This window comes from Pectinophora gossypiella, chromosome 1 (assembly GCF_024362695.1).
Source record: "Pectinophora gossypiella chromosome 1, ilPecGoss1.1, whole genome shotgun sequence".
In the NCBI taxonomy this organism is placed as follows: domain Eukaryota; kingdom Metazoa; phylum Arthropoda; class Insecta; order Lepidoptera; family Gelechiidae; genus Pectinophora; species Pectinophora gossypiella.
The window spans coordinates 118,155-142,877 of NC_065404.1; the positions used below are offsets into that span (position 1 = coordinate 118,155).

General features: G+C 48.4%; 1 protein-coding gene and 1 long non-coding RNA gene across 2 annotated transcripts in view; one reads left to right on the forward strand and one right to left on the reverse strand.

Moving 5' to 3' along the window:
• Positions 1–2,168: 2,168 nt before the first annotated feature.
• On the reverse strand, positions 2,169–4,615 carry LOC126368440 (uncharacterized). Its single transcript, XR_007566584.1, has 3 exons — positions 4,223–4,615; positions 3,448–3,525; positions 2,169–2,505 (listed from the first exon to the last, which is right to left on the reverse strand). It is a non-coding gene; the product is annotated as an uncharacterized LOC126368440 (long non-coding RNA).
• Positions 4,616–4,928: 313 nt separating this feature from the next.
• Positions 4,929–24,723, forward strand: part of LOC126366583 (transmembrane protein KIAA1109 homolog) — a 28,902-nt gene continuing 9,107 nt past the window's right edge. The window contains exons 1-28 of the mRNA XM_050009737.1: positions 4,929–5,091; positions 5,197–5,438; positions 6,374–6,517; positions 6,596–11,665; positions 11,750–11,895; positions 11,994–12,650; positions 12,721–13,008; positions 13,091–13,187; positions 13,273–13,409; positions 14,151–14,316; positions 14,592–14,864; positions 15,056–15,574; positions 15,650–15,889; positions 16,065–16,236; positions 17,014–17,355; positions 17,524–17,726; positions 18,032–18,186; positions 18,457–18,603; positions 19,191–19,424; positions 19,666–19,817; positions 20,680–20,879; positions 21,855–22,111; positions 22,501–22,617; positions 23,092–23,353; positions 23,689–23,805; positions 23,912–23,991; positions 24,130–24,350; positions 24,484–24,683. Of these exons, the coding sequence (XP_049865694.1) occupies positions 5,090–5,091; positions 5,197–5,438; positions 6,374–6,517; positions 6,596–11,665; positions 11,750–11,895; positions 11,994–12,650; positions 12,721–13,008; positions 13,091–13,187; positions 13,273–13,409; positions 14,151–14,316; positions 14,592–14,864; positions 15,056–15,574; positions 15,650–15,889; positions 16,065–16,236; positions 17,014–17,355; positions 17,524–17,726; positions 18,032–18,186; positions 18,457–18,603; positions 19,191–19,424; positions 19,666–19,817; positions 20,680–20,879; positions 21,855–22,111; positions 22,501–22,617; positions 23,092–23,353; positions 23,689–23,805; positions 23,912–23,991; positions 24,130–24,350; positions 24,484–24,683 (10,840 nt within the window). The 5' untranslated portion in view covers positions 4,929–5,089. The remainder of the gene's footprint in view (positions 5,092–5,196; positions 5,439–6,373; positions 6,518–6,595; positions 11,666–11,749; positions 11,896–11,993; positions 12,651–12,720; positions 13,009–13,090; positions 13,188–13,272; positions 13,410–14,150; positions 14,317–14,591; positions 14,865–15,055; positions 15,575–15,649; positions 15,890–16,064; positions 16,237–17,013; positions 17,356–17,523; positions 17,727–18,031; positions 18,187–18,456; positions 18,604–19,190; positions 19,425–19,665; positions 19,818–20,679; positions 20,880–21,854; positions 22,112–22,500; positions 22,618–23,091; positions 23,354–23,688; positions 23,806–23,911; positions 23,992–24,129; positions 24,351–24,483; positions 24,684–24,723) is intronic.

The following is a 24,723-nucleotide window of genomic DNA, read 5'->3' on the forward strand; positions in this document are numbered from 1 at the left end:
AGCTGAAGGCATATATTCCGGCAGCACAAATTGAGCGCGTTGGGGTGATTCGCTTTGTCCCAACAAATATCTCTACCAAGGAATTATACACTAAACTGTCCTCTGTGTACGACATTGTCGCAGTACGGCGCTTCACGAAGAAGGTGGGGCAGAACCGTGTCCCACTGCAGACCGTAAGCATAACGTTTCTGGCGAATTCGCTTCCTGATTGTGTACAATATGATTTATTTTCGTACCGTGTGTTCGATTACATCCCACCTCTGCAGCAGTGTTTCCGCTGCTTTAAATTTAATCATTCAGCCAAAGTTTGCAATGGCAAGCAAAAATGTAGTATCTGTTCCGGGGAACATATTTACAAGGAATGTGACAGGCCTGATGAGCTTTGTTGCTCGAACTGCGGCGGACCTCACCTGGCCGTGTCTAGGACGTGTCCGGTAAAGGTTAAGAAGATGCTTGAAAAGAAAAACAAAATTACTTATGCAAGTGTAGCAAACACGAAAACATATGAAACAGACTTCCCTCCTTTACCAGACAAGTCTAACACTAATAATACTATAAATAATAACAATGTAAATAAACCTACAAAAAAGTCCCCTGTAAATAAAACCAACCCTGTGAATATTGTAAATAAGGCTTTCCCCGAGGAATATATGGTGTCGTCAGCACCCTCCACGAATATTCGAACTCAAATCGTTGAGAATAAAGACGTGCTACAAGCTCTCGTAGCTACAATAGTTCAGTTAGGTAACAAGACTGATAACACGCCGATTACGGCAGTGTTAATACAAGAAATGCTACTAAAAAACTTACCTACTAATAATGGATAATAGCTTAGTATCACAGTCACAATTACGTATTGCGCAGTATAATATTCAAAGTGTTTTTAGCAAAAAAGAACTACTAATAAATTTTCTACATAATAATAATATTGATATATGTTTGCTTAGCGAAACTTGGCTTAAAGATCATCAGCACTTTAATATACCAGGGTATAACTTTTATAATAAAAATTCTATTAATAGTCATAACGGTGTCGCTATATTAATAAAGCCATATTTAAAATATAATATCCTAAATACTAGATTTTATGAGGACATTCAAACTGTTGCATTGTCTGTCTCTTCAGTAATGGGTAACATTACTATTCTTTGTGTCTATTGTCCACCTACAAGTAGCCATATCAGGTTAAATAGATTGCGCAATATTATAAGGGATCTCCCGAAACCTATATTAGTTAGTGGCGATTTTAACGCACATCATATTGCATTTGGTTGTATATCCACCCAGGGCCGAGGTAAAGATTTATATGATGTAATAGATGATTGTGATTTATGTATTTTAAATGATGGAAATTATACCACTATTAACTATCCTACACGTAATCCATCAGCAATTGACGTTACTTTTGTAAGTTCAAATCTTGCACCCCTCTGTGATTGGTTGGTACATGACGATGCTATGGGAAGCTATCATTACCCTACTATAACTACTATTGCGCTATCTATAGACAGATATCAAATAAATCCCCCTGAGGAAAAATTTTTATATAATAGAACGGATTGGAAGAGATTCCAAGAGCTCTCAGAGTCACATTTTCGGGACATGACGATAGATGAAAGCAATCCTTTAGATTCGTATTTTGATTTTTGCGCACGTCTTGATTCACTGAAACTAATATTGATACCCCGTTTTGTAAGAACAGACAACTTTAGAAGTAGGATCCCCGCCCCTTGGTGGAACGACACATGTCGTAAAAGCGTTATTGCTTCATATGATGCTTTAAAAGTTTACAGGCAGGAACCCACTATAGAAAATTACATTAATTATAAACGATTAGATGCCTTGAAGAAACGAACTTTAAAGGAACAAAAAAGAAATGCATGGAATAATCTTTGTGAAAGCTTTAACAGAACCACTCCATTAAGCAGAATATGGAATCTTATTAAAAGATTTAGGGGTGTTAGGAAGTCTAACAATTCATGTCAGGATGAGTTTATTCAACCTTTTCTTTTAAAACTGTCTGATAATACTAATTTGATAAACTTTAATGCAGTTGGCACCTACTTTAATCTTAATAATGATAATCCAAAATCTAGATTTCTGTTAGATCGTTTTTCTTGGGAAGAATTCATATTTAGTCTACAATCTAGGAAAAATACTACTCCAGGTCTAGATAATTTTCCATATTTACTTATAAAAAATTTACATATTACTGTACAGAAATTATTTCTTAAAATTCTAAATAGTTTATGGCTTCAAAAATCTATTCCAAACTCATGGAAAACGCAATGTGTTGTTCCAGTATTAAAGGCTGGTAAACCTCCTGATCTTGCAACTTCATATCGACCTATTTCATTGTCTTCATGTCTGGGAAAGATATTTGAGAACATGATTAAAAATCGCCTTGACTGGTATGCAGAGTCGAATTGTGTCTTTCCATATTTTCAGTATGGATTTCGCAGAGGGCGTAGTTGTGCTGATAGTTTTATCTCACTTATCACGGACCTGAAAAAAGCCAAAAATGCTAATTTAAATACAATTTGTGTCTTTTTAGATGTGCAAGGAGCATTTGACTCTGTTGATCCTGGCATACTAGTCAAGATTTTGACTGAAAGTATTGAAATACCTGGACAAGTCTCTAAATGGATTTATGACTTTCTCAGTAACAGAACATTATATGTTAAATACAATAATGTCCTTCATGGTCCTAAAATGGCATCCAAAGGGACAATGCAGGGCGCTACACTCTCGCCCTTGTTGTACAACATGTACACATCGGAGATATGTAAATATGTAGAAACTAGTAATGTAAATATTTTACAGTTTGCTGATGATTTAGTGGTGTATAGCTCTCATTCAAATTTATTAATTGCAATGCGTAATATTAATACGGCCTTGTGCCAATTGGACAATTACTATAGTAACAGATTACATTTAAAGATAAATGCTTCTAAAAGCAGTTTGATGATATTTGGTGATGACAGTCCTACTGTAGATATTAGGTACAGTGGGGATGTCATACAAAGAGTAAATCAGCACAAGTTTTTGGGTGTAGTTATTGACCAAAACCTTAAATTTGAGGACCATATTAAATATATTAGTAAGAATGCTTTAAAAGGTCTCAATGTTCTGAGATGCCTTGCAGGAGTATCTTGGGGTGCAGACCCTAATATATTGTCAATGTTGTATAAATCCATTGTACGAAGTCACTTTGATTATAGTACTTTAGCATATTTGAATAGTTCTTATGTACATAGACTAGATATTATACAGAACAAAGCTTTGAGAATTATATCTGGAGCTATATGTTCAACACCTATAAGAGCCATGGAGGTTGAAACCAAAATCATGCCTTTGGTTTTGAGAAGGATTGTGTTAGCTGAAAGATACTGTGTAAAATTGTTGTCATCTCAAAACAATTATGTAATTGAAAGAGTGGTTCCTCACCTGATACCAGTCTCGGGTCCATTGGCTGATGCAGTTGACATCTTACAAAGTGTCTCTCCACATTTGTGTCGTATTTATCTGGAAATGCATAGAAAATGTTCTAATATCATTAAGCAGTCTAAATGGCCTTGTTACAATCACTCTTTTAACAGTATAATACATCCTATCACAGTTATCAAATCCACAGTATGTTGTAATAATGACCTGTTAGCATTTTTAGATGATAACCAACCATTTTATACTTTATACACTGATGGCAGTAAGGGTGATAATTATGTAAGATCAGCTGTTTATAATCCCCAAACTAAGTTTGCTCAAAGCTTTGTTCTTGATAACCAATGTTCTATATTTACAGCAGAGGCTTATGCAGTTTTAGAAGCTATAAAACTGATTCGACTTGTAACTATTAGTAAAAGATTTTTAATTTTAACTGACTCTTTGAGTCTTATTGAAAGTTTAAAAAAGATAAATATCTCCTTTAAAACTAATTATTTGTTGTATATAATTAAGCACTATATATATGAACTATATTTAAAAGGAATAGACATAGCTTTTATGTGGATTCCTTCACATAGAGGAATTTCTGGCAATGAAATAGCGGATAAGACTGCATTTGAAGGGATTAACGCATTAGATGTTAAATGTATTGTAAAGGTTCCATTAACTGATTACTATGGTTTGATAAGAAGCGACGTACAACAGCTCTGGAAGGACGCGTGGAAAAAGGATCAAGAACAAAAGGGCAAATGGTATGGAGAAGTACAAGAAGACTTACCAACTAAGCCATGGTATTCGAAGCCCGAATACAAACGTGCTAGCCGAGAATTCATATGTACCATCAATAGACTGAGATTTGGTCACCATAAGACACCAGCACATCTTACAAGACTGCGAATAATTGAGCAGCAAACTTGTCCGTATTGCAATAGTGAAGACTCGCCCGACATAGAACATATGATTTTTGTGTGTCGTCAATTTTCTATTCAAAGATTAGTGCTTGCGAGTGAAATCAGTGACATTATTCAAATTGACAATCAAGTAACTTCCTCCCGCCGCCTTATTGACCTACTACATAGTGAAAAATGTCTCGCTCCACTATATAAATACATAAAAAACACTGTTGTGAATTTATAAACATATTTTGTGCTGTGCTTGTGCTACGTACAAACTAAAATAATTTAAAAGACATGAAACGAAGACTTGGCCCAAAGGACTTGATTCCAGGCCATAACCCTTATAAAAAAAAAAAAAATCAAAATAAGGCGCGTTCGAAAATTTACACTATCAGTTTTTATTTGAAAGTTTATTTTCCTACTCTATGTATTTTGATATTGAGCTCATAGTATAACAATAAAAACAAAACTAATCGAATTCAATTTGAGAATTTCAGTAATATTTTCAATAAACTTTATTTAATACATTTTTGATAGCTCTTCTTTTACAAGGTTTAATTTGATTATGGTTTTTGAACATATCTGTAGATACTACACTTGGGGATTGGGACCTATGATTTCTAATGAAAATAGTTTTATTGTTAACAAAATCATTTATGTGAATATAATGCAGTTAATTCACCCATTCAGAGTTCAACAGAATATCAACACAATGTGAAATATCCCAGTGTAACCACCCTCCTTGAATCATGTAAGTTTGTATTATTTGCGTAGCTACGGAGTTTGATAATAATGTATTGTGTTGAGGGTGATTCAGTGGGAGTATTGTGTGGTAATGTGTCTGGTGTGGTGACAGGAGCAACTGGACGGGGATGGAGGGGTCGGAGCGGCCGATGGCGGCGGGCTGGAATGGCACGGCGCTCGGCGGCGACCTGGCCGACATCACCATCGACCGCAACTTTGTGCTGATGGTGACGGCGCTGTCCGCCGCCGTGCTCTGGGTGCTCTACATCACGTACTACAACAGCCGCCTGCTCGGTTTCCTCCTCACACGCCTCGTCAACAAGTTCTACTTCCAGGATGATAATTTCAAGATAGGTAAGATAAACATTTGATATATTCCTACTAAAGTTTGATAAAGTTTATAGTTATTTTTTGTTATGTAGTTCAATGAAACTGAAATAAATGTAGGAATATTTATTAGTGTATTCATTTATAATTATTTGTTATCAATAAGAATAGTTCTTACAGTGAGTATAAACTAATGGAAATGAATCTGTGTACGCTTGACCTTCAAACATTCATTACCATACTATAAGTAAATGAGTAATTATCACAGCATGCATTGAATATTCATTAATTATGATTTTTTTTTTTTTTCAAAAAATATACAGTTCAGTGGAATGTCTTGTGTATAATAGTTATATTAGTATAATCATAATTTTATAAAAAATCTCATGTACATAAATCACAATGTCGATTAAACTAAGATTTTTTTGACTAGGCTCATTTGTTTTATTATAAAGTCTATTGATTACCAAACATTGGTTGATTATGGGAATATAACAAATCTGGATAATAACATTTATTGTAAACAGGCATCTAAAGTCATCCCTGTGGTTTTATAGAAACTTGAAACAATAAACATAATATTCTACCATATTTTTAAGACTGAAAATTTTGTTTGTAAGAATAGAGATTAGGAAACAAATAATAATCCAGGGGGGTTAAAAAGGCCACATCGAAGCAATTCATCTAAAAATTAATAATGGTATTTGACATTTATTTGAGCACTTACTTTTATATGCAGAAATCAGAATCATTTATTCAACGTAATTATCATGAATAAACTTGTTGAAGTTCAATAGAACATTTCTGAATTTTCGTCATTTCACAAGGTGTTATGGCTGAGGAGAAGAAATGACAAGAAACTGCAACAGCAACACATCTTTTAAAAACCACACATAAATGTCAAATTGTAATATTGCTTTTTTAGATGAATTGCTTTGATGTGTATTATTGTCATATTCCAGGTTCCATAACGCTTCATGCCCTGTCTGGAAAGATTATGTTCCGTGATATTGTCTACATCAATTATGACTACACACTACGCATTCAGGATGGTTATCTAATATTTAGATGGTGGCGTTCCTATGTCCCTAAAGATGTATCTGAAGGTAAGTTTAAATTGTAATTTCCGTATTGTTTTGTTTAAAATTCGACTTGTATACTCAATGTATAATTAATAATTGCAGATCTATCCCATTCCGACACACGGCTGTCAATCGTGTTGAATGGGTTCGAGCTGCACTTTTACAACCGGTGCGAGCTGTACAGCGAACTAGAGAAGACATTTGGGCTGGAGCCAGTGATGAAGCAGGCGACCGACGAGGAGGGAGCGGACCGCGACAAGGCCATGAATGACGCCAACGAGAAGCGGCGCCGCGCCGCCGAGGCTGTGCGCTCCGAGGCCGCCATGGCGCGCACGTGGCGCGACCTTATCCCCGTCATCAAATGCGACGTGTGCTCAGCACGCGTCGTGTTCGGCAACCGGCTCGTGCCTACCACGCTGTCCGTCGCCGTAGAGGAGGCGCACCTGCTGTACAGTACTAAGCCGCCCGCATCCAGCCTCGACCACCTCATGCATTTCGTCAAGGTAAAAGCGGACAACTGCAAGGTGATGCTCGCGCCGAGCCCCAACTACACGGCGATGGTGGACGAGCCGCCGCGTTACATGGGCGAGGGCTTCGTGGTCATGAGCTCCAACTACATGGAGGTGTACTTCTACATGGACGAGCCGGGGCTGGTGCCCGAGCGACCCGTGCTGCTACAGCTGGCCAACGGTGACGTGGTAGAGTCCGCGCCGCCCATCTGGGGCGTCGACATCAAATGTGGCAAAGGCACCGACTTCAGTTACGGGCCTTGGGCCGACCGCCAGAGGGATCATCTCTTCAGATTCTTTTTTCCGCCTAATTACAAAAACTTAGAAGTGACTCCCCAACCGAAGCCTGGTGATCGCCGGCAGATGCAGTCTTTCGATATCAGATTGTCTACACTAAATGAAGCAACAATTGATATTTTGTTTACGAAAAACAAAGAAACGAACGCCGTTCATATAAACATCGGAGCGGGATCCTACTTAGAAGTCACACTGCCTTGGATAGTATTGCAAGACGGGTATACGACAAAAATTACAGGGCAGTTGTTACATCTAGAGGCCACTACAAGCTTGCAATATAGAAGTTTGGCAGAAAGTGAAACTTTGGAATACACAGTAAAGTGCCATTACCCACTAGTCTGGAACCACCACCAGTGCTGGCAACTGTCCCTGACGGGGTGCAAAGCGACCACGCATCTCGTCTACACTCACGTCGATTTTTTCCAAGATCTAGTTAACGATTGGGCGAGTAAATCACGACCAGATATTCTACATTTTGTCCCATACACGTGGAAAATATCATTGCTTCTGAAAGAGTGTGAAGTGGTCACAGTCAGCAATCAATATAATTGGATAGACTGCAGTTCAACTAACCAAGAAAACAACCACGTCGCATTCTGTGGTGATTTACTCGACGTTTCATTTGATTTGCCGTTCATAGATTTCTTGCCTGATATAATTCCTTTGAAAATCTGGATTCAAGGCGAAGCCGTCGATATGAGTCTCTACTTACCCGAAGTGAACACATCGAGGTTACTTCTATTATCGATCGACAAAAATATGAAACTCGTCTCCAATCGAACGAAAGCCTCTAAATGGCGCAGAAAATGTGTCAAATCACAAGGCTGGGTGGACTGCTGGTCCGTTCCCATAGTGGCACTGAGCGTTCGGTACAATTACCACCCCATACCACCCCTGGGACCCGAGCCACAGGCGGACATCACGACCCCGGAGAAGGAGGAGATCCTGCTGTCCCCGATGAGAATACCTAGAATGAGAAAACAACCCCAGATGAACTGGGCGGGAGACGGAAACAAATTTGATAGAACCGCTCTCGCGCCCGACAAGGTGAGCGTCGAACTCGAAGTTGGACCTTCGATGCTCCTCGCGTACGGAACAATCATAACGAGTTTCATGAACCTGCTCGAGAACATATTCGGAGAGGACCAGACGTTTACGGACATGGCGAAAACACCTAACCTAGACGCATACTTCTGGGTCGGACCTGCAGTCGGCAGCAAGGTCGGCGAGGCGGGCGGAGCGGGGCCCGGCGCGGGCGAAGCGGCGCTGGACGAGGCGGCGGCCGGCGCGCTGGACCCGCGCCGCTGTCGCCCGCTTGACGTGCACGTGTCCATCACCATCCACGACATCCAGGCGCACCTGGTCAAGAACTGCAGCGAGAACGAACCGCCCTGCCCCGTCGTGCTCATCGAGCGGTTCGGCTTCGAGATGGACAAAAGCTTCCGCGAGACCAAACTTCAGCTCCTCCTAAGTCCTTCGATTCTGGTCTCCTCCAACAATTTGTCGCGGACGAATCCGAACAATTCAGGCGTTCTCTATCAAGGTCACCTAATGTTGTCGTCCTTTCAACTGCGAGGGCACGGTTTCTTCAGTGACGCGAACCGCGCCGCCGACGAGGACACCATAGAGTATGCGTGGATGATGGAGCTGCAGCTGGGACAGTTGACGGGGCGCCTGACGCTGCCACAGCTGTACCAGGTGGTGTCTTCGCTTGAGACTCTCCTGCTTTTAATCTGTGACAGTGAAAACGAATTAACTCCTCCGAATCCTACCAAACAGTGTCACCACGGTCTAAACGATGTTCAGTGTCCCGAGACCGACCTTGCTCTAAAATATCGATGTCCGACCCCTAATGAAATCAAGTATCGGATGGTCCGCGTGGCAATTGACCTGATCGACCTGTACGTGGCGGACAGCAACACAACGCTTCAGACTTGCGTGACGCCAGTGCGGCTCAGCTTCTGCAACCTGCACGGGCCCGGCGTCGCCACCGGCATCACTGGCTTGCTGCCCAGCATCAAACTGGTACTCTACACGCAGACCAATATGCAGACCGGAGTTCATCACCACTCAAACAGCAGCAACAGCAGTCAGAGCAAGGTCGTCGACAATGACAACTGGGTCGGCGTCGGCTCCGTGTCGCTCGGTCCCGTCCTCATCGAAGCTGCGGACGTGCTGCCGCAAAGCCCGAAGAATCTCCACCTCGTGCAACAAAAGTTCCTGAAACTGCACGACGAGAAGACGAAAAGGCTGTGGTTCATGTGGCCCACCGAAGGGAAGGGCACGCAGTGCGGCTGCCTCGGCGGTTGCGCGTTCTTCGGTTCGAACAGAAACGGTCCCAGCTTTCTGAAGCCGAGCGCGAGCGACCTCGCTGAGGGCGTGAACGTCGCCGCCTTCAACGTGATCGAGACAGGCGGCGAGTACGGCTACGGGCAGAGCCTGTTGCTGCCGGGCCAGCTCGTGTTCCATACGCCGCCATACGGACGCCACGTGCGGCTGCAGGCTCCGCGGCCTGAGCGCCCCGAGCGGCCCGAGCGCCCCGAGACGCGTGGCCGGGCCTCCGCCCCCGTCGGGCAGCCGGCGCGCCGCGCCTCCTACACCAGCCTGGGCAAGCCGGCGGCGCCGCCTGCGTCCGCCTCCTCCGCGCGCTGCGACGTGCCGTACGCGCGCCTCGTCGACTCCGCCCCGCGCTCCAGCGGCAAGATCGACAGCGACTCGAAGTTGAACAAGGCGGTGCTCAACGTACCGCAGCTCGAAAGCAGCGTATCCGACTCCAAACTAGCACTGAGCTGCGCGGCCAAGGACAACGCCTCTCGCAAAGCCGGCGCGGACGGTGACGTGTTCGTGGTGCCTCGTGCGGCGGCTCGCAGCGTGGGCGTGTCGGAGTCGCACTACTCGCTGGACTCGCAGGTGCCACCCGAGGACGGCCTGCCGCCGGAGGTGCGCCGAACCATGTCAATCACCAGCGAGAACCACTCCGAAGCCTTCTTCTCGGCCGACGAGGATATGTTCCCGAGTCGCTCGTCGAGTCTCAAGCACTCTTACGGCAGCCGACACAGCAACCCGAGGGACAAAAGCTCCCTAGGCATCAACGACGTAGCGACCGAAAAGTGGAGCAACTCGATGCCGCGGTCGGAGCCGATCGAGGTTCCCGACACGATAAGTAACTTGAGCGCCGGGGCGCAGCCGGACTCCGAGAGCGGGTCGGTGTCATCGACGTCGTTCATATCGGCGATATCGTCCCAGGAGGACATGACTCTCGTGAACTTACACATGCAGACAAACAAGCCGATAGTAGATTCTCCTCTTCTCATGGCCAGCTACATGCACAACTTACCGCAGTATCGATGCAGCAACTGGGCGGCGTGCTCGCTGCCGAGCGGTACCGACGCCTTCACGCTGCCGTTGTTTAGGCGCGCCGACGACGGAACCCTCGTCTACGTAGGCCAGAGATATGTACCACATTTTGAACCTCTCGGTAAAATCAACATGCTGAAACTGATACCGAAGAAGGACGGGCACGGTTGTCCGAACCAGCACGGCGCGCATTCGTCGTCGACTTCGCACTTCAACTCTCAGATCCGCGCGCACCCGTTCCCCGCGGGCTGGTGGGACGTGCAGCAGGCGGCGCAGGAGAGCCAGGAGGCGGCGGAGGCGCCGCCCAGCACCAGCGTGGACCAGCGCGCCGGGCTCGTCGTGAAGCTGCGGGGCGACGTGGAGGCGCTACTCACGCCGCTCGTACTCGAGAGTGCGCAGCGGTTCGTGGAGTCGCTCACACCTGTGCTGGCGGCCGTGCACCCGGTGACGGTGGTGACGCACTTGCGGCTGCTGTGTATCTCGGCCGTGCAGGGAGCCAACGTGCTGAAGCAGAAGAGACACGTGCCCAACTGGCTGCCGGCGATGCAGGCCCGCGAGCGGGCCGCGGCGCCGCCGGGCCGCGACGAGCGCTGCGAGCTGGCCACCATCCCGCCCTCCAACGTGTACGAGGAGACGGTCAGCGAGCGGCTGCAGGCCACGGTGGCCGTGCCGCGCGTCAGCGTCGTGTTCCTGCAGTCGTCCGTCGTCGAGGATATGATCTCGTTTTCGGCGCTGGACAACATCCAGGACTTGACGTGCGTGTCGCTGTTCGGCGTGGCGGTGGAGAACGTGGTGTGCAAGCTGGCGAGCTCGCGGCGCAGCGTGGAGACGGTGCAGCTGTACTACCGGCCGGCGCTGCGGGCGCTGGCTAGCAAGAAGTCCTTCGGCATCATGAAGGGCGCCCGTGCGCTGGGCGGGGCCGCGCGGCGCCTGCCCGAGCGAGGCGAGCCCGTCTACATCGAGTCCGCGCAGCACCACACAGAGGACATCTCCTTCTCGCTCAACGTCGGTCAGTGTTATATTCGAGCATACTGTTCGATTCCCGTTTCATGTAAGCTTTCAACTGCTGTCATTAGCTCTTTCTTTTGCACAGGTAAAGTTCACGGGCAACTACGACGCGTACGAAACGAATCATCTCAGTTAAAGGACGCCACGATCACCGGTATTCCGTGTCAACATTCCAAAGTGTCGTTTAAATTCGCACGGATCGAACCTTGTGACGAAGGATGCGACGGCACGGTGAGTTCAAATAATATTACTAAATTCTCATTTTTTGCCCTCCTACCACATCAAAACTACAACTTCCCGCATTTTTTTATTATTCTAACTTTTTGTAGTGCAACCAAAACGGAGGTACTGAAGGGCAGAAAGAGAGCGCGATAGGTTACATAATGTTCGAGTGCGGCGTGGAGGGCGTGGGCATCAAGGTGTCGCGCCACTCGGCGCAGAAGGCGGGCGAGCCGGCGCCGGCGCCCGCCACGCCGCGGGACTCGGACTCGTGCCGCGGCTCCGTCAAGTCCGACGAGGCGCGGCCCGAGCGCTCGTCCGCGCGCTCCACGCGCACCTCCGGCTTCGAGGAGCTGTTCCGCAAGCGCGAGCCCGGCTCCAAGCCCAGCACGCCCAACCTGGGCGCGCCTCCACCCACGCCCGCGCCCCCGCCGCCCGAGCCCGAGCCGGAGCCCGAGGCCAGCGCCCTGCAGCGCTCGCCCCCGCCCGGCAACGCCTCCTCCTGCGCGATCGACCTCAAGATGACGTGGTTCAACTTCGCCGCGCCGCCGCGCACGCCCATCACGGGCCGCATCGACTACACGCGGCTCGACTGGAACCTGCTGAGCACGGCGGCGCCGGCCATCAACGCTTGGATGAACCCCTGCAACCGGCTCGGCATCCGCGTGGTGGCGCTGTACCGCGCGCACGCCCGCCGCCTGGCCGCGGCCGCCGCCTGCCTCATGGCGGGCGCCCTGGACCTGGCGCCGCATCACGCGCCGCCCAAGGTGAGTGCCCGCCCCCGGCCCAGCACGCCCGCGGCTGCGGCTGCGGGGCTGACGCCGTGTGACGTTGCAGTCGCGCTACGGGCGGCACACGGCGATGGCGCGGCAGCTGCGGGACGAGCCGTCGCTGCAGCTGAGCGCGGTGCTGCTGCGGCACGCGCTGCAGGCGGACGCGGCCGCCGTGCACGCGGACCTGGCGGAGCGCCACCTGCCGTCGCTGTCCACGCTGCGGCAGGGCGTCATCGTGCTCACGCGCCAGTGGAAGAACATCCTGTACACGCCGCTGCTGCTCGAGCACGGCTACCGCACGCGCCTCCTCAAGCCGCTCAACGTGACTTTCGCGCTGCCGGACCTGCTGGAGGTAACGTAGCGCGCTCCTTACGGCCGGTGTGCCAGTGTGTGGGTGGGGTGAGGCGTCATAGTGGGGCACGCTTTGTGTGCAGGAGTCTACGGAGTGGGGCGCGGCTGGCGTCGGCCTGGGCGAGCAGGATGCCGTCGACGAGAACTGCCTCCTGCTGCACACTGCCAGCCACACTCTCGGTAAACAATTCTCTTCCTTCTTTACAGCAAAACCAATTTTCCAGTAATAGTAGAATAGAAATGTAACGTTTCTGTGCGTGTATAGATGGCGACCCGGGGGACCTGGAACGCGCGGGCTCGGACATGTCCCTGTGCTCGGCGGCCAGCGGCGAGCGGCCGCGGTCGCAGCGCGCAAGGGAGGACCTCTACCAGTGGATGGCCAAGCAGGAACCCATCAAAACCGTGAGCGTTTGACTCTCCTTAGGAGTATCAGAAAGTTGGAAAAGTTTCTGAAGTTTGCGTTGATTCGATTATCATTACGGAGGAAATTTAATTTCCGTCATTTGATCTAGTCGTACGCTGAAAATAGTGTCAGAATTTAAATATCTGGGGCATTGGGTCACTGCATCGCAAAATGATGACATGGACATAGAGAGGGAACGTAGGGCGTTGTCAGTGAGGAGTAATATGTTGATTCGTAGGTTTGCTCGGTGTACTAAAGAAGTAAAAATTACATTGTTTAAGGCATACTGCCAATCTTTTTACACCTGCAGCATGTGGATCAGCTTTACTCAAAAAGCTTACAGCGCTCTGCGGGTCCTATATAACAATGTGTTTAGATCATTGTTGGGGCTTCCACGTTACTGTAGTGCGTCTGCAATGTTTGCTGATGCGCATACTGATGGCTTCCATGCTATCGTTCGCAAGCGAGTCAGTTCCCTTATAACGAGAGTACGTGGCAGCGCCTACAGTCTTCTAAGAAACGTAGCAGAGAGGATGGATGGCCCATTCTGGAAACACTGGGTTATGACTCACGTGTTACCTATACGCCGTGTGGTCAAGTAATGTCATTTAATTTAATTTAATATACTAACATAGTTCGTAAGTCTCTATTGTTTTACTAACATTATATGGATGCAGAATCTGAAATAAACTTTTTTATTATTATTATTAGTGTAGGTATATGTGAATATGTGTGTGCAGGAGGTGTCGCGGCGGCGGCCGATGATCCCGGCGACGCGGCCGGCGCCGGCGCTGCCCGCCTGCAGCCTGTACCCGCTGCAGGGCTCGCTCATGCTGCTCGACGCGCACCTCGTCTTCCAGCCGCTGCTGCAGGCGCTCGGCGTGTCGCCGCACCAGGTCGCACACGGTCAGGATACAACACGTACATCTTGTTGGCACTATAATAAATACATTTTCAATCAAAATAGCGAAACACGCCTCACGTCATAACTTTCATCACAAACAAATTTGCTTAAATCGGTTTATGTGGAAAAAAGTACCAGTTAATGGATCTTTGATTACAAAGAAGATGAAAGTTGTCAAAGATGCTATACCACCGATATGATGCCGACGTTCCGTTTTTGGACAAAATTACCATGGATGGTTAGCGTTATTCAGTTTACCTGTGTGTTACACTCGCAGGCGAGTCGAAGAACGTGGGCGAGGAGGGTGGGTCGGCGTCCGACGTGGGCGCGGCACCGGCGCTGGAGTCGCTGGGCTCGCGGCTGTCGCTGCTGGCGTGGCTGGACGCCGTGCGCGTGGACATCGTGGTGGGCTCGCTGGGCGGCCGCGAGCGGCGCCGCGCGGCGCCCGAGCCCGCCCCGCCCGACGGCGCCGCCCTGCTCTGCGAGAAGGTCCGCACTGTTGACACGAGACACGAGTGGACTAGTGTGGACGGGTGGAGCTACTTCGAATGATACTGATTTTTTACATTTTTGCTTCGGTTCACAACAACATCAGGTGGTACCTGGTTCTGGCGAGAAGGAGAATGAAAGGACATCAAGTCGACAATATTCCGACTGTCGAGGGTTTCTCTTAGTGAGTGTGCGCTAGAATTTGCCGCTCCAGAATTGACTTGCACTGCCATGAAAAAAGTGCATGACTTCGCTACAATGATAGTCGTGAATCGTCGTATGAGGCCTATGATGATGTTTCGATTATAAAACTGCCGGACATCGTCGACTTCATCAACGTCTTGATAATTTTATGGACAGAAAATGATCATGTGCTGAAGACTGCTTCTATAATAATTAATGAATTATTCCTAATATTTATAGTAATTGGCATTAAACTCGTCACGACTACGACACGCGTCGAGCCTACATGCCGTGCGTTGCAGGTGTGCCTGGACGTGGACCTGCGCCGCGTGGCGGCGGCGGCCGTGGGCGAGGCCGTGGCGCGGCGCCGCGTGCTGTACGTGTCTCGCGCGCACCTCAAGCGGCACATCAGCACCGTGCTCAACTTCAACGTGAGCGTGCGCTTCATCTCGCAGCAGGTCAACATGCCGCTCCTGCGGCTGCTGCACCAGATCGGCACCATGTACCAGAACGTGAAGGACGCGCAGGTGGAGCTGCGCGGGCAGACGGAGCTCGCGCACCGCGCCGACGGGCCCGCCTCCTCCTCTGGTGAGACTCTGCGTCCGTGCCTCCTCGTACAGTGCACACGCTGTACAGTGTGGTTATGTCGCGCGTCAGTTTCAGACTTCCGCGAGAACCTGGTGTCGGTCTCGTCCCTGGACCGCGACACGCAGTACTTGACGCTAGACTCGAAGTGGGAGCTGCTGACGGCGCCTGAGCCGGTGGACCCCCCTCCTCCCGCGCCTCTGACGCCCACCCCCTCCACGGACTCCACGGCGGCGGCCGGCAAGCCCGCGCGACCTCGGCCGCAGTCCTTCGCGCAGAAGTTGCGCTCCACCGGGAAAAGCGTCAAAGGCAAACTTGGTAAGCTCAAACTTAAGAAAGAATCAAGGCTAGGATCCATGACACGCATGTTTTACTTTTTTACCTGTTTTAAAAGCAATACCAAAATTTGAAAGATTGGAACAAAATTGAAATCCAGTATGTTTTGTCGAGTCGGGAGCACCAGACTGGAGTCGTGACCGTTTGCCCCCCTCAGGCTACAGCTCGCTGGGCGAGGGCGCCCACACGCCCATGTGCCCGGCGCGCCAGGCGGCGCCGCCCGCGGCCGGCGCGGCGCCCGAGGCGCTGGCGCCGCGCTGCTGGCGCACGCTGTACCTGCTGCTGGAGCTGTACGCCAACATGCCCGACGCCGACACCATCACGCACAGGTACACGCACACACATTGTTATTTTGTTTGTCCCTACTCCTGCTCTCAATGGGCCTGACTAACCCCCCACTTCTTTCCGCAGCTGTGGAAAGAAGCAATTTTTTTTATAAATATCTAGAAGATTGCACTATAAAAAACCTTCTTCGATGTGACGAAAACTTTCGATAAAATCTCGTACACATCATACGAGACTTCCTCTCAAATATTTCGCTACCGCGTGGAAGGGACCCTCACAAGGCTCCGTGCTATTCCCTTTACTATTTCCATTGTATACTAGTGACATTCCCAAATCCCCAAACACCGACCGAGCTAGCTTTATTCGCGGATGACACAGTGTGCGTGATCGCGCTGCGTTTGTATTCTCTCCTTACAACGTAGTAATTTATCCCCTAGGAATAAGGTGAAAATCTGCAAGACTGTGTCCGTCCGATCATAACCTATGCAGAGGTCGTTTTCGCGCAGGGACTCGCCCATCCATCGCTTACAGGTGATAGAAAATCATATCACGAAAACCCACGGGTGCCCCGTGGTTACTTCGCAATTTTGGCAAATTGCAACTGCTATTCTTGCCGTTTCGGCATTATTTATAATTCTATTGTTAATTACTAAGTACCGTCTAACTATATGTAATTATGTATTTTTTGCCGAATAAATATTTTCTTTCTTGTTTTAACAGAATGAGGATACCTCCAGTACTTCTACTTCCAGTACTTTACAATTACTTTGAGTATAATGGTGATAATGATTAATCTACAAAGAATTTGTTTGTATGTGTAGATTTTCAGTGTCGTCGGAAATACCTGAACGCATGCGCGGATCGACAAGAGTGTCCCGCAGCTCCGTGCGCGATTGCGGCGCCATGTCGGCGACGGGCTCTGGCGCTGGTGGTGGCGCTGGTGGTGGCGCTGGCGGCGGCGCCGGCGGCGGCGTGGTGGTGGTGGGCGTGGCGCGCATCCACCGCACGCGGGTGCTGGCCTCGCTGTCGGGGCTCAAGCTGGAAGCCGAGCTCACCTCGCTGCAGGCCTCGCTGTCCGCGTCGCGCGCCAAGCAGTGGTCGCTCACCGGCACGCTGGGCCGCTCCACCATCGTGCTGCTCGAGGGCGCCGCGCCGCATCATCAGTATGTAAACTCGTCCCAAATCTATACAGTGTTATTGAAAGATCGTAGAAAGGAGAATTCGATTTCATTTCATGCAACTCTAAAATTTTGTACTAGTTAGTGAAAAAGAGAGGAAGTACTAGGTGATGAAATGATTATTGTGTGACACGGTTCTCGTTGTGTTGGCAGGACGGTAGTCCGCGTGAGCGTGGGCAAGTCCCAGGCGCTGCACTCGTGGGAGGCGGGGCGCGGCGGGCGGGGCGGGCGGGCGGCGGCGGCGGCGCTGCTGAGCGTGGGCGGCGTGAGGGTGGAGCTGCCGCAGCACCCGGTGGCGCTGCACGGCGTCATGACGCGCTCCTCGCGGCAGCTGTCCTCCACGCTGCAGGAACTAGGTCAGGCCCTGTCACTTCATATACATGAGCGTGGGCGGCGTGCGGGTAGAGCTGCCGCACACTGAGCCAGATTCCTAGCGGCTTATTTCTCATAGAGTTGCCGACGGCCTTATTATTATAATAAAATTGAAAAAAAGAAACTTTCGGCACCCATTTATCGATTTTATATAATATTTTGCTATAGTTGTTAAGAGCTGTTGGTCTCCCAAATATATAATAAATAAATACCGCAAATTCCTTGCCGAAATTCATGCTGACAACGTCACCCCGCTCGGTTTCAAAGCAAGACACACTTTGCACTACAGGCGTGGGCCGCCTGGCGACGCGGCGCGCGGCGCCCGAGCCCGAGTCCCCGCCCCCCGCGCGGCCGCAGCCGCCGCGCCCCCCTCCGCGCCCCGCGCCCGCCGCGCACCACCCGCTGCTGCACCCGCCGCACCTGCAGTTCTCCATCGCCGTGCAGGTACCACATTCCAAACGACTGTTATTCTTTATCTTATAGTATTTTTCTTGTTTGCATATTGCCTCCGTGTTCTCTTTGCCCAGTCAAGACAGGCGGTTACGTAGCACTTTGAAAACATATCATGCGTCTCTTGGTACCGATACTGTACCGCGTGCTGACTCGTTTGCTTATTTTGATCACTCTTATAATTTGTATATTACCTGCATTGTTGACGTGTGAGTATTCCTACATGTACAAGACGTCCGTCAGCAAATCGTACCTGGTCCCCAGAGTCTGAGCGTGACGGCGGCGCTGCTGCCGTCGCTGCAGGCGCAGTACAAGATGGAGCAGGTGAGCGGGTCGGGCGTCACGGGCGACAAGGCGCACTTCACCATCGAGCTGCCGCAGCACTCGCTCAGCTTCGTCACCAAGCTACAGGTAAACTAACCTCGCAATACGTACATACACTATCAGCTATAGGACTTGTAACAAGAATTCGCAATATTTGAATTTTTTTAAATTTATTAAATTCAGCTGACCAACTGGCAAAATTATGATCTGGCTGGTAAATTTGGAAATGTTCGATGTATCGTTTGTATAAAACTTACACCCAACTTTCATTTTCAATCCAGGTATAGCTATTATGAAAACACTTGTTTTACTTACATACACATACATACATAAACTCACGCCCGTAATCCCTAATGGGGTGGGCAGAGCCACAAGTAATCACAGACAACTTGCAGCCACTGTTGATACGAAGTCCAAAGATGGATATGATGAACCTTATGGTGATAAGGGATCAGCCTATCGCCCATAACATTAGTCCATCATGTTAGATGACACAATCCCTCTGTTGTTTTACTTAAGCTTCCATTAACGAGATTAGTTTTTGGTGACAACGATATGTTTACTGTAACTTCAAATATGTGCTACATAGATATATTTGTTTCGGTTAGCGGTCTCCAGAGAAGAAACAGTCTGAAGAACTGCAAAGCAGTTTATTATTATCGTTGGTAAAGCAGGCAACCGAGGCCAACATTCCGGCAGCGGCCATGGTGGCGCTGCCGGGCGTGCACGTGTCGGCGCGGGTGGCGGAGGCGGGCGCGGAGGCGGGCGCGGGCGCGGGCGGCGAGGACGGCGCCGTGCTGCGGGCGGGCCGCTACCTCGCCGCCACGGCGGACATCGGCGTGTTCGAGCACACGCTCTCCACGGACCTACTCAACCATCTTGTGTTCGTGCAGAAGGTCTTTATGAAGGTGGGTCTCCTCTGTTACACTATGCTTCTTTACTGCGACAGGAGTAAACTTCAAAATGGTAGATTTTCTGTATGGAATAGACACTTATCATCTTAAAATTCCTATACCGAGTACCACATCGTTGCTAATTGTTGTCTGGTAACGTGTGCCCCTGCCCGTTTTGATTTTCTTTTCGAAATAAAAAACGTGCTAAGTACTACTGAACAAAACTCTCATCTGCCTTGTCAACTTGCCTCCGCAGGAGGTGAACGAAGTAGTACAGAAAGTATCAGGCGGGGAGAAGCCGGTGCCGCTGTGGGGCGAGGAGCCAGCGGGTGGGCTGGGCCGCGCGCTGTTCTCGCTCGTCATACGCATACAGCGCATACAGCTCACCGCCACTACGCCCAGCAACAGGTATACCGCCACACTGCCACTTCAATTTTGTTTCACTGCATTCTGCTGATCCAGAACCAACTATCAATACAACTTTATCGCTCACTTTCATTAACATTGATGTGATAGTCTTCCTAGACCGCGCGGACGCTGACGCAGAGTGCTACAGTACAGTAGAATCAAATGTTTTGTGGTTGTGGCTCTACATTTGCATTTCTTTTTTTGCATGAATGTGTATCAAACACATAAGATGGTCCTTCGAACTACGGATTCATATCCGTGAACCAGTAATTTCTTACCGCAAAATCGCATTCTTTGATTCCGCAATTTGTTGCTATTTCATAAGTAACAAATGGTAATAGCTTACAGACCGATGGGGCTGTAGTTATTTACTTCTATAAGTACTGCTTTATTACTTACTGCATTTCTATACTCAATTTCAGTAAACGTTCGCCGTTCGTAATCTGATGAGGCTTTATGCAAACATGTCATATTTACCTCCATTATGCCAGATCCAGCGCACGAGATCAACTTAAAACTTGCAACTTACACTTCTTGGAATACCATTATGTAATACAAACTGGATTTAAAAAAAAAGAAAGGAAAGGAAAACATGAAACAGTAGGACTAGGGCCCTGTGCTGGGAGGTTTTCTGGCCACGTCTTTCCCTCAGCGTTACAGATTCCGATGTGGTAGTAGTTTTACAGCTAGTTACATAATATGTAATTTAATTTTTTGATGTTCAAAAAGCGCTAACTTTGTAAGCCAATTTTGAAAAATAAATATTTTTGATTTTTTTTAACATAAATTTGGCGAATTTTTTAACGATGAATAGCCAAGACTACAAAGGATGTAAATTTCTATCTTGCGTTCTGTCTCGCAGCGCTGTCCGCCTAGAAACAGGCGCAGTAGAACTGGAGCTGTCCAACCGCGTGGCCAACGTGCCGGCGCCGCAGGACACGCGCCTGTTCGCCCGCGCCACCGTGCACCTCAACCTCAGCCTCGGGCAGCTCATACGCAACGCCATGTTCGAGGAGGCCGAGCCTGAGTTCCAGCAGTACGCCTTCTTTAATACTAGGATATGTGAGTATTATCTTACACTTCTTGGGGTTGTATAAAGTTTTAGGTCACATTTCAGATAGGGTTACCTAAGCTAAAATTTTAAGCAATAAAAAAGAAACTACTTTGTTTTTTTTTTGTGTCAACAACTAAAGCAAAAACAAGCCAAGGCCTCCCCCCAAACACGCGGTATATGTTAGAAAAAGAAGAATATGCGGAAGAGTTTAAAAAGTAAATGGTAGATCAAATGATAGAAATGAAAGACATGGAAGGGAAATCAGCGAATTTTTTTTTATATATTTTGTTATATTTTTTTTAACAATGACTTTCTGGGGATGGAGGCCGGGAGTCCTAAAACACAGGGTATCCTAGTTTAGGCTCCAGCCTCTACAAATATTGTATTTTTGTATGTATTTATGTATCCATGTGTTTTTTTTTTGTAGAGGAAATAAAGATTTTACTTACTTAATCTGGGTGTGGTGCAAGAGGTGAGTATAGGTGAGGTAAAAAAAGCTGTGCAAGATATGAAGAATGGAAAAGCCGTCGGGGCGGATGATATACCTGTAGAAGTATGGAAGTTTTTAAAAGTGGATGGATGGATGTGACTGACTTTATTCTTCAATAAGTTGTTGCAAGAGGAGGTGATCTCTGAGGAATGGTGCAACAGTTCAACAAAGATGATGTACAGGACTGTGGCAACTATCGAGGAATAAAGCTTATGTCACATAGTAAGATAAAGATTTGGGAAAAGGCGATAGCGAGAAGAATGAGAGAGGAGAGTGAGATGACACAGAACCAGTAAAGCAAAAACCCGCAATCAAATTAAATCGTACATTTCATGTCATTCATTTGTCAATGTCATTTATTGGTTTTTAATATCAGACGCTTATTGCAAGAGAGAACCTAATCGGCCATTGATCATCAATGAATACGCACCTCAGCCTTAGTCGATCTTCATGCGTGTACTTGCATTATTAACACCACCCGTGGCATCGTTAGCGATGCGCAACGCGTTCCAGGACGAGATGTCGGGCGGGTCGGGCGCGGGCACGGCCGACGCAGCGGACGCGCGCGGCGGCGAGGGCGACGTGGTGCTCATCCGCCTCAAGCGGCCGCTGGTGTACGTGCAGCCGGTCGCAGTCGACCGCGCTATACTCGTCTGGCTCAACTACAAAAACGCCTACGAGTACTGGAACGAGAAGCGACGCTCGCTGAACACGGAGGTCTTGCATGCTACGCAGCAGCTCATTGAAAAGGTAACTGGGATTTCTGGATCTTTGTGATGAGTTGTAAATGCTGGGCTGAAACTGTACCATTGATACATTGTTTTAAGTTTACGCGGTTATTATCATAATTAAATATCGGGAGTCTCATATCCCCATTTAAACGCGGTAAGAACCCGTTATTATGTGCTTTAATTTTTGTACCATTGATAGTTTAGAGAGTGTTTCCAAAGCCCAAAATGTGAAAGTTACCACTGTTATTTTGATTACGCCGTCATAGTTTATTAGGAGTTTCTTATCGATCACTCTCGCTCTGTCTTAGGACATGTTTCCTCGGTATTATCCACCTCTCACATAAAATAAAGATGAGTGTTTGTTGCGTCCCTAGAATACAGTAGTATAGCGCTGTATGTGCCCCACAGGTGCAGCTGACGTCGGCCATGGCGGCGCCGCACCTGAGCACTGTGTTCGTGCAGCTGGACGTGGACGACATCGGCATCTGCCTGCCGCTCGCGCCGCCACCGCCGCCGCCTCTGATGGTCAGTTGCCAATAACCTTTCCTGACTATAAAACAGTTATTCTGTCAACACGTTCTCGCTTGTACATATTTTATAATGCCGAGGATTTTCTTGCAGCTTCTTTTCCCCTACTCCCGTTTCCCGTTTTACAGGTTGTCAGAAGCTGCAGTTTTAGGCAAATGAGACGTTCGTTATGTAAAAAATGACGATTCAAAGTACAACTACGTTACCTACTGAATAAAGATAATTTTGAATATGAATATAAAAGTCGTAATAAATCAACGAGCGAACAAAGGAAACTCTAACAACTGCGCAATCGGTCAATTACTGTGTAGTAGTTATTTATTTACTTACATTTCACGACTTTACAGTGCAGAAGCGCCAATGCCCATAGCCACATCCCCACACATCCACATCCCATGTACCCATATCGCTCAACTCTCTAAGTTAACCTGATCGTTTTCCTTCGTATTAACCTCACCATCTGTTACGCAGGGTGGCGGGTCAGTGGGCGGCGGCGAGGAGGGTCGCGGCGCGGTGGTGGTGACCCTGGAGAGCACGTCGGTGTCGGCGTGCTCATCGGGCGCCCTGGTGTCCGCGGGCCGCTTCGTGGGGCTGTGCCTGCGGTTCGCCGACGAGTTCGAGGCTTCACTAGATGACTGGCAGCCGCGCGCCGACGAGCCTGCTAGCAATGTGTGCTGTGTTTCCGAAGGCACCTACCAGGTCTGCAGCCGCACCACCGCTGCTAAACATAATGGTACGCACTATTCAGCGAAAGGCCGAATTAGACCCTTTCATCAGATGGGAATGATCAATGTTAAGGAGAGAGAGAGACTCCTCAATATAGGAAATGAGAGTTGTTGCAATAGCTTTCTTGGTTTCAATACTTCAGTCAGGTTTAATTTAAAGTGACTAGTTTAAAATAAATAGAAGACATGATTCGTGGGAAACTAAAGCATCGTTGGAACTTAATGAGTAACATTTTCTGTTTGTGAATATAACGACAAGTCAAATTAGTTCTTCTCTGGTGTCAGGTCCAGGTGTGGTAATAAGTTCTTAATTGGTATAAATATTTATGTTGTGTCGGTGCAGAGAACGCCAAGTGGTTCCTGAACGTGTCGTGGCAGATGGAGGGCGTGGACATCCACCTCGACGTGAGCGTCGGCAAGCAGCTCTCCGCGCTCGGACACACACTCACCATGCTCACGGGTCACTGCCACATACGTTTATTTATCTATTTTACTGCAATACACGGCCTTAAAGCGTTATACTTTGAACATTCGGTATTGTTTTAAATCGAAACATATTTTTCTAGGTTTTGAGGAAGAGGATCCTTTGAAAATGGATTTCGACAGCGACTTTGATGATGAAGCAGATAACAGTAAAGGATCTCAGGTAAAAAACATTTAACGTTTTTTAAGTTCCGGCTCTGCTCACTTTAATTAGTTTTATTTGTGAATGTTTGTGTGACTTCTGTACATCTGCTCCCATAACTAAGTTACATAAGTTACACGATGGATGTGTGTGGTGTAGGAGAGCATAGTGCTGCGGCGCAAGGCGGACCACCTGCCGGCGTTCGTGTTCGACGCCAGCCTGGACGCGCGCAAGCGCTCCAAGCTGATCGAGCACGAGATGAACGAGCAGGCCAAGATCATCAACGACCTGCGAGCGCTCGGCGCCTCGCACTCCACCATCGAGCACGAGATGAAGCGCCTGCACGACCTCGAGGCGCTCGTCTTCAAGGACTTCCGCAGGTATATTAGTTTACTCATCATATTCTTGAAGCTCGTTACCTCAGCGAATCGTAAGCGAGCAAATCAGCTATTTAGCACAGATTGCGCCTCGTCGGCTCTTTATTGGTATAGTACGAGTGACGTATCTGTGCAGGGACATGATCCAGAAGCTGCGCCGGCAGAGCGTGAAGGCGAGCACGATCACGCGCGGCAAGCTGGGGCTGGGCGCGTCCCGCTCGCGGTCCATGCTGGCCGGGGACGCCGGCGCCCGCCGCGCCGACCGCGCCGACCGCGCCGACCACGACGACGACGACGACTACTGCGCGCTCGGCCCGCCGCGCCTGCCCGACATAGGTGTGTGCACGCTTCACCGACACTGTGCGCTCTGAAAGCC